The sequence below is a fragment of the Pogoniulus pusillus genome, chromosome Z (assembly GCF_015220805.1).
Source record: "Pogoniulus pusillus isolate bPogPus1 chromosome Z, bPogPus1.pri, whole genome shotgun sequence".
Taxonomy (NCBI): domain Eukaryota; kingdom Metazoa; phylum Chordata; class Aves; order Piciformes; family Lybiidae; genus Pogoniulus; species Pogoniulus pusillus.
This window is the reverse complement of record NC_087309.1, coordinates 52,380,017-52,398,499: the sequence shown is the minus strand read 5'-3', so window position 1 is coordinate 52,398,499 and position 18,483 is coordinate 52,380,017. Positions and strand designations below refer to the sequence as shown.

The 18,483-nt window shown below is 43.9% G+C and overlaps 1 protein-coding gene across 2 annotated transcripts; it reads right to left on the bottom strand.

Annotated features, from left to right (window-relative positions):
• Positions 1 to 7,730: 7,730 nt before the first annotated feature.
• Positions 7,731 to 18,467, bottom strand: ANKRA2 (ankyrin repeat family A member 2). Of its 2 annotated transcripts, none has more exons than XM_064176619.1 (9): positions 18,338 to 18,467; positions 16,622 to 17,015; positions 14,492 to 14,650; positions 13,144 to 13,209; positions 10,228 to 10,325; positions 9,935 to 10,060; positions 9,498 to 9,564; positions 9,329 to 9,409; positions 7,731 to 8,323 (listed from the first exon to the last, which is right to left on the bottom strand). In XM_064176619.1, exons 2-9 carry the CDS (start codon positions 16,908 to 16,910, stop codon positions 8,268 to 8,270), a joined length of 942 nt encoding a protein of 313 aa, XP_064032689.1. In that variant the 5' UTR covers positions 16,911 to 17,015; positions 18,338 to 18,467; the 3' UTR covers positions 7,731 to 8,267. The 2 variants fall into 2 exon arrangements, with proteins under 2 accessions (XP_064032689.1, XP_064032690.1); XM_064176620.1 differs by lacking the exon at positions 18,338 to 18,467 and adding an exon at positions 18,107 to 18,300.
• Between the last annotated feature and the right edge of the window lie 16 nt (positions 18,468 to 18,483).

The window sequence follows — 18,483 nt, the reverse complement described above, 5'->3', positions numbered from 1 at the left end:
ACCTCCCTGGGCAGCCCATTCCAATGCCAATCACTCTCTCTGGGAAGAACTTCCTCCTAACATCCAGCCTATACTTTCCCCTGGCACAACTTGAGACTGTGTCCCCTTGTTCTGTTGCTGGTTGCCTGGGAGAAGAGGCCACCCCCTACCTGGCTACAATGTCCCTTCAGGTAGCTGTAGACAGCAATGAGGTCACCCCTGAGCCTCCTCCAGGCTAAACACCCCCAGCTCCCTCAGCCTCTCCTCATAGGATTTGTGCTCCAGGCCCCTCACCAGCTTCATCGCCCTTCTCTGGACACGTTCCAGCACCTCAACATCTCTCTTGAATTGAGGGGCCCAGAACTGGACACAGCACTCAAGGTGTGGCCTGACCAGTGCTGAGTACAGGGGCAGAATAACCTCCCGTATCCTACTGGCCACACTGTTCCTGATGCAGGCCAGGATGCCATTGGCTCTCTTGGCCACCTGGGCACACTGCTGGCTCATCTTCAGCCTACTATCCACCGGTACCCCCAGGTCCCTTTCTTCCTGGCTGCTCTCCAGCCACTGTCCCCAGCCTGTTGCACTGCTTGGGGTTATTGTGGCCAAAATGCAGAACCCTGCACTTGGCCTTGTTAAATCTCATCCCATTGGCCTCTGCCCACCCATCCAGCCTGTCCAGGTCCCTCTGCAGGGCTCTCCTACCTTCCAACAGATCAAAGTCTGCTCCTAGCTTGGTGTCATCTGCAAACTTACTGATGCTGGACTCAATGCCCTCATCCAGATCATCAATAAAGATATTGAACAGGACTGGGCCCAGCACTGATCCTTGGGGAACACCACTAGTGACTGGCTGCCAACTGGATGTGGCACCATTCACCACCACTCTCTGGGCTCTGCCATCCAGCCAGTTCTTGACCCAGCACAGAGTGAATCTGTCCAAGCCATGAGCTGCCAGCTTGGCTAGGAGCTTCTTGTGGCAGACAGTGTCAAAGGCTTTGCTGAAGTCCAGGTAGACTACATCCACAGCCTGCCCCACATTCACCAGGCAGGTAACCTGATCATAAAAGGAGATCAGGTTGGTGAGACAGGACCTGCCCTTCCTAAACCCATGCTGGCTGGGCCTGATCCCTTGGCCATCCTGTAGGTGCTTTGTGATGGCACCCAAGATGACCTGTTCCATGCCCTTGCCTGGCACTGAGGTCAGGCTCACAGGTCTGTAGTTTTCTGGCTCCTCCTTATGACCCTTCTTGTGGATGGGTATCACATTGGTAGCTTCCAGTCTTCAGGGACCTCTCCAGTGAGCCAGGACTGCTGATAAATGATGGAGAGTGGCTTGGCCGGCTCAGCTGCCAGCTCTCTCAGAACCCTAGGGTGGATCCCATCTGGTCCCATGGACTTGTGGGGATCCAAGTGTCTCAGCAGGTCCCTTACTTCTTCCTCATGGATTAGAGGAGGACTATACTGGTCCCTGACTCCATCTGCCACTTCAGGAGTCCAGCTGTCCTGGAAACAACCTGTCCCACTATTGAAGATTGAGGCAAAGAAGGTGTTAAGCACCTCTGCCTTTTCCTCATCCTTTGTCACTATGTTCCCCTCTCTATCTAACAAGGACTGGAGGTTGTCCTTGGCCCTTCTCTTGCCATCCATATATTTAAAGAAACATTTTTTATTTTCCTTAACTTGTTTGCAAATAGTGAAACAGTATGCTGCCATTCAAGTTCACCTGTAAAATAACATTCCTGTGAGGAATTACATTGGCAAGAGCTTTTTTTGCTGCAAAGTTTGGAGAGAATCTGCTGGGAATTAAGATTCTGACTGCAGAATTGTCACACTCTTGTGGCATGCAGGGGCAAGGAAGCAGATCCATTTGATGTGGTTCAGAGGTGACTCTTAGTGTCTTCTCTCTGCCATCAGAGGCTGCAGAAAGTGTTCCCTCCATCAAAATCCACAGGCTAATAACATTTCGAAACACCTCTCAAGGCTGAATCAGGGGCTTTAAAATGTTACTGCTATAAACAAAGAAAACTGACTACTGAGAAGTATGTACGCCAAGAGAAGCATCTCTGTGTCTCAAGAGAAACACAAAGTATGTGGAGTGATGCATGCAGTTAATATTGCGTAATCCACAGTTGTCTCTGCTTTCTTAATGTGATTTTTAATTTTCCAGTGAATAAAGCTTTTCTTTTGCATAGATGTCCCTGCCCCTGTTCAATGTGCTAAGTCTGTAGGTTTTCCTCAACAGTGTCTGAGTCATAGCTTATGAAGTTCTGCTGGCTGTTCCTCTAGGGCACTCACAAGAGCCATAGAAAACTTAATTCCATGTTCATTGCCTTAGCAACAGAGTTAAGCTTTGGAAAGGGCTCTTAATACCAGAAATTGCTTCTGAAAGATGCCCATCTTCACCTTTCTACTCACTTTCGTGGGATATGTGGTCACCTTCCAAGTCAAAGGACCACAGGAGGATGACTGGGGGCCAAAGGCCCTCCCACAGTAGATGAAGACAAGGCTCATCCGCCTGAGCAACCTGAACACACACGAGCCTATGGGACCTGATGAGATGCATCTGAGAGCCCTGAGGCAATTGGCTGATACAGTTGCCAAGCCACCCTCTCTCCATGATACTTCAAAAGTCACAGTATCACAGTATCACAGTACCACCAAGGTTGGAAGAGACCTCACAGATCATCAAGTCCAACCCTTTACCACAGAGCTCAAGGCTAGACCATGGCACCAAGTGCCACGTCCAACCTTGCCTTGAACAGCCCCAGGGACGGCGACTCCACCACCTCCCCGGGCAGCCCATTCCAGTGTCCAATGACTCTCTCAGTGAAGAACTTTCTCCTCACCTCCAGCCTAAATCTCCCCTGGCACAGCCTGAGGCTGTGTCCTCTTGTTCTGGTGCTGGCCACCTAAGAGAAGAGAGCAACCTCCTCCTGGCCACAACCACCCCTCAGGTAGTTGTAGACAGCAATAAGGTCACCCCTGAGCCTCCTCTTCTCCAGGCTAAACAATCCCAGCTCCCTCAGCCTCTCCTTGTAGGGCTGTGCTCAAGGCCTCTCGCCAGCCTCGTCGCCCTTCTCTGGACACGCTCAAGCATCTCAGTGTCCTTCCTAAACTGGGGGGCCCAGAACTGAACACAGTACTCAAGGTGAGGTCTAACCAGTGCAGAGTACAGGGGCAGAATGACCTCCCTGCTCCTGCTGACCACACCATTCCTGATGCAGGCCAGGATGCCACTGGCTCTCTTGGCCACCTGGGCACACTGCTGTCCTAGCAGTCAGGTGAAGTTCCCAGTGACTCAAAGAAGGGAAACATTGCACTCCTGTGTAAAAAGGATAGAAGCAGGACCCTAGGAATTAACATCTTTTCAGTCTTACCTCTATGCCTGGGAAGACCATGGAACACATCCTCCTAGAAGCTGTATTAAGGCACATGGAGGACAGGGAGGTGGTTCAAGACAGCCAGCCTGGCTTTACTCAGGGCACGTCCTGCCTGACCAGCCTAGTGGCTTTCTACAATGGAGTGATGACATTGGTGGACAAGGGAATGACAGTGGAGGTCATCTATCTGGACTTCCGCAAGGCTGTTAATGTGGTGCCTGACAATATCCTTCTCTCCAAACTGGAGACATATGGATTCGATGTCCCTCAAGGGTCTTTACTGGGACCAGTGCTGTTTAATGTCTTCATCATGATACAGGCAATGGGATCAAGTGCAGCCTCCAAGTTTGCAGATAACAGGTAACATAGTGGCAGTGAGTGCACCCTCAGCAAGTTTGCTGATGACACCAAGCTGTGTGGTGCAGCAGACATGCTGGAGGGAAGAGATGCCATCCAGATGGACCTGGACAGGCTGGAGAGATGGGCACAAGCCATCCTCATGAGGTTTAACAAGACCAAGAGCAAGGTCCTGTATCTGGGTCGAGACAATGCCAAGCACAAATAGAGGCTGGGCAGTGATTGGCTGGAGAGCAACCCTGAGGAGAGAGACTTGGGGGTGCTGGTGGATGAGAAGCTCAACATGAGCCAGCAGTGTGCACTTGCAGCCTGGAGGGCCAACCAGATCCTGGGCTGCATCAGGAGGAGTGTGGTCAACAGGTTGAGGGAAATGATTCTACCCCTTCTACTCCACTCTGGTGAGACCCCACCTGGAGTACTGCATCCAGTTCTGTAGCCAACATTACAAGGGGGATGTGGAGATGCTGGAGCATGTCCAGAGAAGGGCCGCGAGGATGCTCAGAGAGCTGTTAAGTCTGGAGGAGGCTCTGAGGTGACCTTACTGTGGCCTTCCAGTATCTGAAGGGGACCTACAAAAATGCTGGGGAGGGACTATTTAGGCTCTCAGGGAGTGACAGGACTAGGGGGAATGGAGCAAAGCTGGAAGTGGTTAGATTCAGATTGGACATGAGGAGGAAGTTCTTCAGCGTGAGAGTGGTGAGAGCCTGGAACAGGTTGCCCATGGAGGTGGTTGAGGCCCCATCCCTGGAGGTGTTTAAGGCCAGGCTGGATGAGGCTGTGGCCAACCTGATCTAGGGTATGGTGTCCCTGCCCATGGCAGGGGGGTTGGAACAAGGTGATCCTTGTGGTCCCTTCCAACCCTGACTTATTCTATAACACTAAGTAAGGATGTGACTTCATCTGGAAGGATCTTGACAAGCTGCAGAACTGGGCCCTGGTGAACCTCATGAGGTTCACCAGGGCCCAGTGCAAGGTCCACACCTAGATTCCAACAATCCTTGTCATCAACACAGGCTGGAGGATGATGTGATAAGAGAGCAGCCCAGCAGAAAGGACTTTGGCTTGCTGGTAGTTGAAAAGCTGGACGCAAGCCAGTGTGCACTACTACAGCCCATAAGGCAAATTGCATCCTGGACTGCATCAAAAAGTACATGGCCAGCAGATCAAGATAGTTGACTCTGCCTTTCTACTTTGCTCTAGTGACCTAATGGAGTGGGTCCAGAGGAGTGTGACAAAGACGTTCAAAAGGCTGGAGCACCTCTCCTGTGAAGACAGTCTGAGAGAGCTGGGGCTATTTAGCTTGGAAAAAGTTCTGGCAAGACATTATAGCAGCCTTCTAGTACCTGAAGGCAGATACGGGAATGCTGAGAAGGAACTGTTCACAAGGGCTTGTAGAGATAAGGCAAGGGGCAGTGGTTTTAAACTAGAGAAGGGTAAATTTAGATTGGACATTAGGAAGAAGTTGTTTACTATGAGGGTGGTGGGACACAAAACAGGTTGCCCAGGGAAGTGGTGGAGTCCCCATCCCTGGAAACATTCAAGATCAGGCTTGATGTGGCTCTGAGCAACCTGATCTAATCAAGTATGTCCCTGCTTATTGCAGGATGGTGGGACTGGATGACTCTTAAAGGTACCTTCCAACCTAGTGTACTCTGTGAGTCCACAACTGACAATTGCTTGAAATTCTACAGTGAAAAGATGGAAGAAAATTTACATTGTTGCTGTCACAGTCTACATTCCTCTATTTCAGTATCTTGCCATACAATATAAAACCCCCACACCTATTCTAGGATACACTGTCAGGTAGCAGTTAATAATTAATGCAACTGATGCATTAATGCAATGCTGACTGAAACTGAGGACAAAATACAAAGCAAATATTGGAAGATTCATCATTTAGAACTGAATACACAAAAAGAAGTTTCTACTCCTCACGTGTACTTGCATAGTGTCTTCATATGTGTCTTAAAATGAATCAGGAATGGCTCAGGTTTTACTGTTTCAGGAAGACAGTTTGCATTCCACTCACACTGCTTTTCAATAAATGTGGAAGTTAATTTGTTTTTGCAAGGCCATTAAGTCTCAGTATTGTTAATATGCAACTTTACAACAACTGTCATTTCATGTTAGTTTAATATTACTTAAGGCATTTTTCTAGATTTTTGTTATTTAAAAAAATCCCTCTCTTGCTGCCAAGGCATATCAGATTTACTTTCTTTCATCTGATTTAATTATTCATGAGATGGCAAAATTGGTGTAAACCCTACATAAAATGCAAGCGTCAAACCTGGGAAACAGACAATACTCACTACTCACTTAAATGCATGAATGATTTCACCAACACTTGCCAAGATCAGTTACATTTTCTTGCTTCTTCTCCCTTAAGGTTCATGTAATGTCAGATTTCAGCTTCATGAAAGAAGTGAACTTCTGGGCTGGCTCTCACAAAACCAACCACCACGGTTAATTCTGACCTGATTTGCACCACAGATGTTTCAGTATAGAGTCAGAGATAAATTTAGCCAGAAATTCAGGTTTAATCCAGAGGTTTTGATTCTTTTTATTCCTACTTTCCCCTCTAGTGTATATGCAGTCACTTTGAAATAATGAAGTTGGCGTTTTGAATTCATTATTTCTTTGTCTCTGACCCAGAGAACTCATCTGGATTATTCCCTGTCATCCCAGCACCTTTGGTCAGGATCACAATGCATGTACCTTTAAATAGTTACTTATTTTCTTTGTGTGTGGAATGATTCTCAGATGAAAAATGAAGCACAGTAGAGATAATATGCTAGGAATACAGTAACATACCTCGCTTCAGTCACGTCGTGTGAGCTGTAGCTGGAGAATAAATTGGACATGTGTCCCACCACCCACGGACTGAAGGCAGCGACTGGGGGTGAATGTATTTGAATGGATGCCACACCTCTAATGGACAGAGCGGAGAAGTGCATGTGTGTACTGTCACCTGGTGAAGCCTCTCTGCAAAACTACCACGTGTTCCATCACTCAGTGTAGTTTTGAAGGGCAAAGAGCTCAGAAAATCAGTTAGCACTGCCTGATTTTTCAGCTGATGTCAAAATCATTATTGCTATTCTGACTAAGTGTTGGAATACCCTGGAATGTCCTGCTAGCTCTGCAGAAAGAGAGGTGGAGGCTGGACTGATGTCAAGCTGAGCATGAGTCAGTAGTATGCCTTGGCAGCAAAAAAAGCCAGCCATGTCCTGGAGTGCACCAAGTGCAGCCTTGCTGTCCAACTGAGGTGATTGTCCAATGCTGCACTGAACTGGTGTGGCCCCACCTCAAGCACTGTCTGCAGTTTTGGGGAGCTTTAATATAAGAACATCAAACTGTTAAGAATGTGTCTGAAGGAGAGCAACCAAAATGGTGAATAGCCTTAAGGGCAAGACTCAGGAATGGCAGCTGAGGTCAACCGGTTTACTCTGCTTGGAAAAGCCTGAGGGGTGACCTCATTGCAGCCTGTGGCCACTTCACAGCAGGCAGCAGCAGAAGAGGTGCTGATCTTTTTGGTGATCAACAGGACACAAAGAGATAGAATGAGGCTTCAACAGGGGAAGTTCAGACTGGACACGAGGAAAAAGTTATTCACTGAGAAGGTGGCTGGTTTCCTCTGGAAGTGATCACAGCACCCAGCCTGTCAGGAGTTCAAGCAATGTCTGAATGACGTTCCTATGGTTTAGCTATACGTAGTACTGCAAGGAGCAGTACTGCAAGAGCCCTTGCCATTCCAGAAACTATAATTTTGTGCAGCAAAGGACTACACTTTGGAGGAAGAAGGCTGGAAGGCAGTAGGCTCTGGCCTCTCTCCCCATACAGATGATGCCTGCTTTCAGCCACTGCAGGGAGGATATTTAGGAGCTAAGCATTCTGCACTTGCAGTTAGATTTCCTTATACCAGAGAAATTTCTACCTAGGACATTCTGGCCTGGTTGTTTCAAGACTATAACAGGAAGGCAGAAGCAGATTGAAAGAAATCAGGTAGGAATTAACTACTATTATCAAAGTCCTTCAATTTATTACCAAACTCCTTCAAAACACGGCAAAACCAAAAGCCGATACACTAATACTAACTGGAGATCTTCAAGCAATCACACATGGTGCACATTTTAGTATAATTAGCAGCAAAGACATCTATCCTCTGGTGACATACCTCAATAACTAGACAAATTTCTTCATCTGTACATGTACCAATGATGTGATGAACTAGGACACCCAGCACAATGCCACCTACTGCACTCAGTATAAACATTTAGATGATCAAAACTGGTTTTATTTTACAAAGGTTTTCATGCATAACAACTCACTTTTCTAAAATTATATAAAATACATTTACAAAAAAGATAACATCACCAATATCTATGAACAACAATGACAGAAGAGGAAGAATATTTAAAAGCTTAACTAAAAACAGCACGTAGCTGAACTGAGTTGAAGTTTAGAAACAGCCAACCCTTGTTACCGATTACAGCGCTAAAAAGTGGTTCCAATTTCCAAGCCAAGAAATGACACCTGCCGAGGAGCCAAACATTATTCCTTGATATTTTGAAGTAGCCGTAATAAATGAGACTCAATAACCTGTTGAACTAAAGCAGACAGAAACAAAACAAAACAAACAGGTTAATCAGTGTTCAGAGTTTTTTCACATTTTTAGAGTTGACCATTGTCTTCTGGCAGATACTAGCTTGTCCTGTACACTCATTTATACGAAACAGATAGGAGAGTTGGCATCCCTCCAGAAAATAAAAGCTTTGTGTAATTCAAACACAAAACATCCAGTAAGGCAGTTACCTTTGGAAATGAAGAGGTGTTCTCTGGCCTGAATAGGCAGATAGCATAAAGGAAAGCATAGTTTTAAGCCTCTACATGGATAGACAGTGGGCAAAACTATTAGAAACTACTTCTGTGGAATACTGAGACTGAACCCTTGAAGTAGGCTGACATTTAGACATCTCTGAAGTTACTGCACTCCCTTATAAACAGTGTTCTGCTTGGCAAAGCCACACAGGGAGTGGATAGGCTTGGGTTTCGATTGTTAAGTTTCTGTAAAATCAGACATTTCACAGATATGCAAATGAAAGCAGCATGAGGGAAAAACAATGAAAAGCCGCTTCTTTGCCTCTGTTTTCCAAAAAACAATAGCCTAATTCACTGATCTGGCACTATTACTGTCTGCTTCCAAGATAGCTAGAGCTATTATGGCAGGGATCTTCCCTAGGTTTTGCAAACTGCATCACATCATGACAGTCCGTGGTGTGCCAGGCTGAGAGGTTTAGGAGGGCTCCAGATCTTTTAACAAAGTGAGAGAGCAACTCATCTCCCCTTGTCTGGATCATGGTTGCATCATCCTTACACACCATTAATTGTGCCCAAAGGTGCACATCTAGAACAGTGATGTTTTCTTAGTAGCTACTTGGCTTTTTGAGACATGAATGGAAATTCCTACACGTTCTGGGCTGATACACTTAGGTGTATTAAGACTTGCAGGACAGGGAATTGCCTATAGGTGCAAAATCTTTAGTAGGCCATTACAGCAGCTATGTGAACAAGGAGCAGTGAAAATAAACATAATTTACGTTTGCCATACTCACCACTCCGATAGCCCAAGGCTACAGCCAAATCCATGGAATTACAGCCAGCATCTGTTTCAATAGTTGGATCAGCACCACTTTCTACGTGAAATAGGAAAACAAGCTCGTTATTTCTGACAAGGAGAACTTCAAGCACCTTTTTATTAATAACTGTTTGGACAGTACTTACCAAGGAGAATTTTTACACATTTCACATGATTCCCGTGTACTGCATAGAGCAGAGGTGTGCCTCCATTCTGCAGAAGTGGAGAAAAGCTAAAGATTGAGCAGTCTGCAACAGTCATTCCTTACCACACCAGTATACTTCTGTGTATCAGTAAGACACTTAAGAAGTTTCATGAAAAGGAGCTGCTGTTTTGCTTCTTTGCAATTTGCATCTCTGTTTTTTTTTTGCCTGCTGTTCCATCTGTAAGCTCAGCCTTCTACCAGGACTCAGCATTCTTTTTACCAAGAAGTCACAATGGGCCAACTTCTCCTATCCTGTGCAATTTTTAAGACTCTCAGGTATTTCAGAAGAGGTAGAACAATTTTCAAACCCAAGCCAGTGCTGTGTTTCAAATTTCATACCAAGGCACCCTCTGATGTAAGTTCAAGCTACTGTCTTACCCAGTCATACTCATTGACATCAACTCCACAGTCAAGCAGCATTTTGACAATATCTGTGTATCCTTTGCTGCAGGCCAGTGAGAGGGCACTTTCTCGCCCTTTTCCCAGAATCTGAGGATCTGCACCCTGAAGTAGTAAAACAATTACAATAATCACAATCATCAAATACACCATGTGTTTTTCTAATGTAAGGTTTTATACAGAACTTAAAAGCATTTAAGCCTATAGCAGCAGTGACAAATTGATTTAAAAAGTACATGAATTCAAAATTAAGTGTGGCATTTTTTCCTTACATTCTGGAGGAGAAATTCCACCACTGCTATCTGTCCATGAGCTGCAGCCCACATCAGAGGAGTAAATCCTTCTTCATCCTTATGATTGATTACATTTTCTGTTTAAAGAAAACCAGGAAACTTCAATGCACTCTGTGAGCTGGTGAAATAGACTGAGTTATCAAGAGAGTTATTCAGGAGAGATGTTGAGATACTGGAACGTGTCCAGAGAATGATGAAGCTGGTGAGAAGCCTGGAACATAAGCCTTATGAGGAGAGGCTGAGAGAACTGGGGGTGTGCAGCCTAGAGGAGGCTCAGGGGTGACCTCATTGCTCTCTAGAACTATCTGAAGGGAGCCTGTAGCCAGGTGGGAGTTGGTCTCCTCTCCCAGGCAATGAGCAACAGAACAAGGGGACACAGTCTCAAGTTATGCTGGTGAAAGTATAGGCTGGATGTTAGGAGGAAGTTCTTGCCAGAGAGAGTGATTTGCCATTGGAATGGGCTGCCCAGGGAGGTGGTGGAGTCACCATCCCTGGAGGTGTTCAAGAAAAGCCTAGATGAGGCACTTAGTGCCATGGTCTAGTTGACTGGCTAGGGCTGGGTGGTAGGTTGGAGTAGATGGTCTTGAAGGTCTCTTCCAACCTGGTTGATTCTATGATTTTGTCATCCATGGTGAAGAGACTGAAGTCAAAATGTGTCCTCAAAGTCATTTTCATTTTAACTGTAAACCCAAAATTCTGTCCTCATGGTGGTGCAGATATATTGTTCAAAAAGAAAAAAAAAAGACAGAGAAAAAAAACATACAACTGACCAAAGTAAAATGGAAGATTTGGATTTTTAATTTTTTTTTTAAATGCTCTATAAATCGAGCTCTGTTTTCACTCAGAATGTTACAAGTTGTCTGTAACCTGGGCTTTAACTTTGTAAACAGGAGAAAGGCTGCTTGAAAAATAAAGTACATTCTGTCTTATACTCTAGAAAGTGAGTTCTCCATAGAGTGACAACAGAATCTTGTAAAAAAGTTAGTTTGTGAAGCAATATAGAAAGTGTAAGTCAACTCTCCCCAAGTTCATGTAATAAACATGGTGTTTAGTAGGAACAATGAAAGTCTACTTCTAGCACAGCTAGAAGGAAGAACATTTTTTTTCAAGAACTGGCAGACTGAAATAGCTGAGTTGGATTTTTTTGTTTTAATACTGAAGTACTTTAAAAAAATCTCAAGCTTATCATAGCACTGTAATATGCATTTTTAATTGTTACTGGTGCTCCACACTTGCTGTCCATATATGTAGCTAATTACAAAGCATTTAGACTCTGCAACTCATCGCCTGCCTTCCAGTACATTGCAACAAAGATGCATTGAAAATGTGGCTGATAATAGTACACTAAGAACACACTACTAACAGTACCAAATTCAATCCATTACCTACAGCTGAAATTAAGTATTTGTATTATGGACATTCAGCCATCACACTGAAGACTACTACACAACTCAGAATGAGTAGCACTTTTATACTGCAAGTGTGAGCCATGACTTAAATTACCAGCATGAATGTCTGTATATTGATTGACTGAACTGAAGTAGAAAGCTGTCATTAACCAAAATGTGTTTTAAAGTACAAAGATAATAAAATTAAAATTAACTCTTGTGAAAGAACTAAGAGATTCTCCCTTCTCATTACCTGTATAGCTGGGAGTAGGGTGAGGAAGAAATTTATCTACAACTCCTAGTAATGGTAATGTTTTAATTTAAAACACAAATAATACAAATATGTGAAGATTGATTATGGTGGTTTAGCTCTGCCTGGGGGCCAGATGCCCACCACAGTCACACTATCACTCCTCTTCTTTGGTGGGCAGAGTGGGAGGGAAAATATAACAAGAGGCCTGTGGGTCAAGACAGAAGCAGTTCAGTAAGACAAAGAACAACAGCAAAGGCTGCACACAGAATTAAGAACAAACCAAGGTATTATCCCTACTTCCCATCAGCAGATGATGTTCAGTCAATCCTGGGAAGCAGGGCTTCAATACATGTAGTAGTTTCTCTAGACGACAGACACCATCAATGAAAATATTCCCCATATCCTTCTTCCCCACAGCTTTTGTGTCTGAGCTGATGGTATAGAATAGCCCTTTGGTCAGTTTGGGTTAGGTGGCTGTCCCAGGTTAGGGCAGATCCCTCCCCTGGTAAACTCACTACAACATGGATTTTTTTGGAAAGTCAGGGAAAGTGAAATTCTATTTCTTATAGTTTAGCAGTATAAGGAGAATAAACTACTGCAGAAATATAATAACCTTAAGGAAAACGGGGAGGGGGTCAAGAGGCGGCAAAGCAGCAAAAGCAGCTGTAGCCAAAACAGTGTCGGGGAGATAGCAGCGGACACAGCAGAAGCAGCAGCAAGGTGAAGGTCCAAGCTGTGCTTCCAGACATAAAGCTCTTGATGCTCCAAATACATTATATTAACTTATCCACTGTTGCCATTATATGACCTATCCCTAGAATGTTCACCTCTCCACTCAGCGTTTCCACTTCTCGGTTTCTCTGTTTCACATTTTTTTTTATGCCTGAGCTAGAAATCTAGCTCAAACTGCCACAGTGTCCCAGGCATGTCCCCTCCTGAGACCTTGTCCATCCCTCAGCAGGGGAGGAATGCAGGAAAAACCCAGCCTTGAAGTCGCCCAGCAGCAGCCAAAATGCCAGTGTCTTATCAACACCCAGCTACACCATTGTAAAACACAAAGCACTATGAAAGATGTTATGGGGAGAACTAACTCCATCTCAGCCAATCCAAATGCACTAATGTAAAACAGTACTCCACATTCACAAAGAACAGGTATCTCAAATATGCTTCAATTTCACCAGAATTGAGGATTTTTTAAAATAAAGCTTTAGGGGAAAATTCAAGCAAAAGGAAGGCACTCAAACACTGTCTCACCTTGTTCAATACGTGTGGCCAGATACAACATTTCTCCTTGAGCAGCCAGCTGATGAACTGACAAAGCTGCAAAAAGGAAAGCAAAAGCAGGTATTATATACATCAGTTTCCATTCTATCCTGCTGGGAGCTGGGCATAATACATTCATTGGCATATGCGTACAGAACTTGGGTTTAAATGTAGATAAGTGTCACCTTATACTCTGAATTCAAATAACTACCTTTAAAACTGAAATGCTTCCAGAGAATTTCACAGGTTTAGGTAATTTTTTTAACCAATGCATAAGTCTTATTAGAAAGCAAAAGTCTCTTTTCTCTGCTGCTCAGTAGGTGACCTGTGATCACATTAAGAACACTTCTTAAATGAAAACAGGCCTCTTTTGATAAATTAAAGCTGTGTAGTTTAACAATTACATCTAGGAGATCACATGCCATTAGGAGACCTGCCATGCTGCACAATAAAGCCTGTAGCATCACTCTCACTCACTAGGATGTGGAGTATGTCAGACATCACAAAACTCTACACAACACAACACCTACAGGGCAAGGTTTTTGGGTTATTTTTAATTTTTAATGAAAAAATCTCAGATTCTACAGTAAACTGCACAGATGCATGGCTTTGATAATTACAGCATAGATCAGGTCTGACAGGTAACTCAGGAGGGAATGTATAATAAATTATCTACACTATACAGCAACAAAATTAGCTAATGTCAACAGAATATGTAAATGTTTGCTGCCCTGTTCCTATTCACAACATGGAAGTTTGATTTGTTTCAGAAAGACAACTTATTTTGTTCAGAGGTTGACGTTGCAGCTCCAATTTTCTCCATTCAAGCATTCCCCAAATATTAAATTTATAGAGGAAGTATTTTATAGATAAGTAAATTTAAGAGATTTATATAGAAAAAATTTGACAAAGTAAGAATGACAAAATCCCACAAGTAATACTATACTGCCTTCTTGACTTTCAAGATCTGTGACAATCAAGACATTTGCAGTAGTCTGTGGCATGTAATTGCAACTTATTTTATGAGATGTGCAAGCTCTGAAAATAAAGATGTGAAGCACATTAACATAAAAGCTTCAAAAGGATCAGAAAAATCTGTATGTTTTTAAAATAAAGAATTGGATCCTTTCTGGAAAATATACTTCAATCATGGATTTAATACAGTGGGTAAATTACTATTCTATGGCTGGAACCACATGAAAGCAGACAAGGTTGGCTCAATGTTTTCGTCCTGTATTAAAGTTCATTACAACACCAGAGGAAAAAAGTGAGAAAGATCTGTCAAGCACCTAATACACAGTTCACAAAATAATTAACAGTAAGGCTGAAGGATACTTACAGTTTACGAGGAGAGGTGTAGTAGAGACTTCATTTCCCCTGTGTTTGTTAGTGAGGGTAGTTGATTGTTTTATTGGGGAGAAATGCTTAGTAGTTGATGGGGTATAAACATGTCTTACTTGGATGCCAGGGGAAGGAGAAGTGTGGATGTTGCATTCAGCTACATTGAACAGAGAAAACATGATTTTAGTAGTAATATGGGCATTAAAAGCAAGCCACAGATTCTAACTCAAACTGGAAAGCACGAGTATCACAAGATGTTTAAAAACCATGTTAAGTAAGCTTTGTGACATGTACCTTTTCCACTGTACATGGTGAGATCTGAATAAAAGGCTGTGCTCATTTTTATCATTAAAATAATGCTGCTACCCCACACATTCAGTATGGTGTAATGTCACCCAGGGACAAGTTAGTGTCCAAACAAGGTAAACTTTTGTCTAGATTTTCAACTCGCCTGGTATGAATTATCAGTCAGGACGACTCCATGTAGCCAGGCATATCCTTACTAATGCTCTCCACTGCAGTAACAGGATGGTTGCATTGTGTCAGCCATGCAGTCAGATAACAGCTCAGCTGGTTGCTTTGCCTGCTCCCTAACCAGTTCACTGCATGGGTAGAGATAACCATCACTAATATTTTTCACCAGTACTTTTTCCATCTCTGGATAAAACTGCATCATAAATGCCTTAATAACACCTATGCAACAGCAAGACAGATATTCCACAGTAACTTGCATAAAATGCAACCATCAGGCCACCATTTAGAATTCAAGAAGTCATTCACAGATTGTATTGGGTTGGAAAAGACTCTCAAGTGCCATCCAGTGCTGCTGTGTTTATCTGTCTAGCTTTCTATTGGAATCTAATGGCAATCGATTACAGAATATATGTAGTCTTGGCTTCTAATTTTCCAGAGTAGATTATGGCTTTGAGAAGTAGCTGAGAAGCCAAGCACTTTCTAAGAAGTTAACTGATTAGATGCTGGCAAGACATACCATTATTTGCTTTGACACCAGTGTGCACTAGTAATTAATGACTGGAATCTAATTAACATGCACACAGAATTTGCACCATAGAGCATTTAATGATCATAAATCAAAGTGCAAATCTGGGGTGTGAACCAATTAAAACTACTAGAAGCTAACACAATGAAAATGAAATTACATTCTCACTGCTAATCAAATAGAAGCTACAGCTGAGGTGATCAAATTCAGAGACCTACCAAGGATTTTTGACCTGCGGTCCCTGGATCTGCAGGGCTACTTCTAAGGGGTTCACAAATGTTACCTATGAAAAACAACCCTATTGCTGATGGGTTTAAATTTGCCGTTCAGGTCTGCAGCTCCACTAGTAAGCACTTAGGGCCTGCAAATCAAAAGAGTTTGAAAATTACAATGGCTGAACTGCAGCCATACACTACAGATCATCAGAGAAACCATTAAAATCCACAACAGGTCTGTGCTTGTGTATGTTACAAAAAAATGAGACAGTTTTAACTTCATGAAAGGATACATCACCAGCAGTCAAATGTAACAAGTGACCACTGGAAACTACAACTGTTAGGGGGAAACAGATGAAAGTCCTAATTCTGTGCTTTATCAATATTCTCAGCCATGTGAAAACACAGATCAGCCCTGATAAAGCTGCCCAGCAACATCTGGAGATTAGCTGCAGGGATTCAGAATTGGAACAACATTTGCTTTCTAGCAGTGTGAAGCTGAACTGGCAAGCCAATTGCTACACGGACAGGCTATGTACAGCCATGCTGATAAAGTCATCCCCACGACCTTTCAGCAGTGTTCTGTAAAGATACATTCAATAGTGTGTTATCATGGTGTAGGCCATAGTACACAAAAATAAGCTTGATTTCATCATCAGCTCTTACTACATTACAGACTTTTCTGTGCCACTACTTCTTGCAATTTAAAAAAATAAAAAGGTGATTTAAGAAATAATCTGGTAAATTAATTTTATATTAATAATCCACTAAGCATATAATAAAAATCTCAAGGAGACAAATCTTAGAAAACTGTTGCTGATGAACACATATATAAAGCTTTTGTTTTTTTTTAAATAGAGGCTTACAAGGAAAACACAGTACACATATAAAAATCTGAACAATAAAATCCAACCTTTAAATAAGACAGATGCCACTTCAAGGTCAGAATTAACTTGGTCTTGAATATTTTTACTGTCCTCTTCATTCAAAGATTTCACAAACCGTGAGCAAACATTCATATCAAATCTATTTGGCAAAATGAATTTCGTTCCCATGGCAATACTCTGAGCTGGGCCTTCCTCTGTGCTAGAGTCAAGCTGATGTTCCACTTTAATGTCTGGCATGGGTGAAAGGCTGTAGCTAGTGGTGCATTCTTCCACAATTAACTGGGCCCCAAGGTCTAAGTTTGTTGAAGATGCCATGGCCTCAGTCACGCAGAAGTTTTATGCAAAAGGGCTCTTCATAGTTTCTAGCCAGGAGTTGTTCACCAGCCAAGATGGAGATCCAGATGCTTGAATAACCTACAACTGAACACATGTAACACAGGTTTTCAGCATTCTGGTGAAGTAATGCATAATAACACACCAAGCTGAGGTTCAATGAAGTTTATGGAGTTTGGTTGTGATAGTTAATACCTTGGTGAAATATCAGTCTTACTGCTGTCACAAACTCCATTTAAATTTTACCACACAGGATACTTATGCCAAATTCTGTAATGAAGCCAAGAATTTAATCCAAATAGTATTTCAACATATTAGTCTGGTTGCAACAACAACAACAAAATCACCACAAGCCATTACGTTTACACCAAGACAGGACCAACCCCATCGCCTAAAAACATTAGACTTGCATAAATCAAAGAGACTTTATGTTTGTTTATGACTCTTAACTGTTTTCACAAGCCCAGTATAGAATCATAGATTGAACCAGGTTGGAAGAGACCTCCAAGATCATCCACTCCAACCTATCACCCAGCCCTATCCAGTCAACTAGACCATGGCACTAAGTGCCTCACTGAGTCTTCTCTTGAAGTCCAGGAACGGTGACTCCACCACCTCCCTGGGCAGCCCATTCCAATGCCAATCACTCTCTCTGGCAAGAACTTCCTCCTAACATCCAGCCTATACTTTCCCCAGCACAACTTGAGACTGTGTCCCCTTGTTCTGTTGCTGGTTGACTGGGAGAAGAGGACAACCCCCACCTGCCTACATCATCCCTTCAGGTAGTTGTAGGACAGCAATGAGGTCACCCCTGAGCCTCCTCTTCTCCAGGCTAAACACCCCCAGCTCCCTCAGCCTCTCCTCATAGGGTTTGTGTTCCAGGCCTTTCACCAGCTCTGTCGCCCTTCTCTGGACACATTCCAGCACCTCAACATCTCTCTTGAATTGAGGGGCCCAGAACTGGACACAGGACCCAAGGTGTGGCCTGACCAGTGCTGAGTACAGGGAAAGAATAACCTCCCTTGTCCTACTGGCCACACTGTTCCTGATGCAGGCCAGGATGCCATTGGCTCTCTTGGCCACCAATAAATAAGTACAATAAATAAGTACAATAAAAGGTCTCTAATATACGCGCAGGAAAACGACATACCCCTTTTAAATAGAAGACAGGGGCTTACTGATAGCACCGCGGGAAGTCTACCAGCAGGGCTGGCTCTGCGGCGGCTCACCCCTGCAGCCTCCCCTCGCCCCCACTTCAGGCCGCCAGCTCCAAGAAGAAAGGCCCAACGGCGGGCTAAGACGGGCTACAGCGGCAACGCCGCCCTCCGCGGAACACCCACTGCCGGCAAAACGCCTCCAAGTAGACCGGACCCGCAGCTCCCCGCCCGGCAGCAACCCTGCCCCCTCACCTCGGCGGCGCCGGGCCGGCGGCTGACGGGGGAGGGAAGTGACGTCCTAGGGCCCCGCCGTGGTGGCGATTGGCTGTGGAGAGTCGCTCTCTGAGTGACGCCTGCCCATGTGCGCGCTGTGCTCTGCCCGGGGGAAGTGCCAGGCT

Excerpts from the sequence above, each read along its gene's own strand:
- ANKRA2 (XM_064176619.1), bottom strand. The coding sequence starts at position 16,910 with ATGGCATCTTCAACAAACTTAGACCTTGGGGCCCAGTTAATTGTGGAA. Across the intron at positions 10,326-13,143 it reads GGCCACACGTATTGAACAAG|AAAATGTAATCAATCATAAG; the intron begins GTGAGACAGTGT and ends TTCTTTAAACAG. Across the intron at positions 9,410-9,497 it reads ATGTGTAAAAATTCTCCTTG|AAAGTGGTGCTGATCCAACT; the intron begins GTAAGTACTGTC and ends TATTTCACGTAG.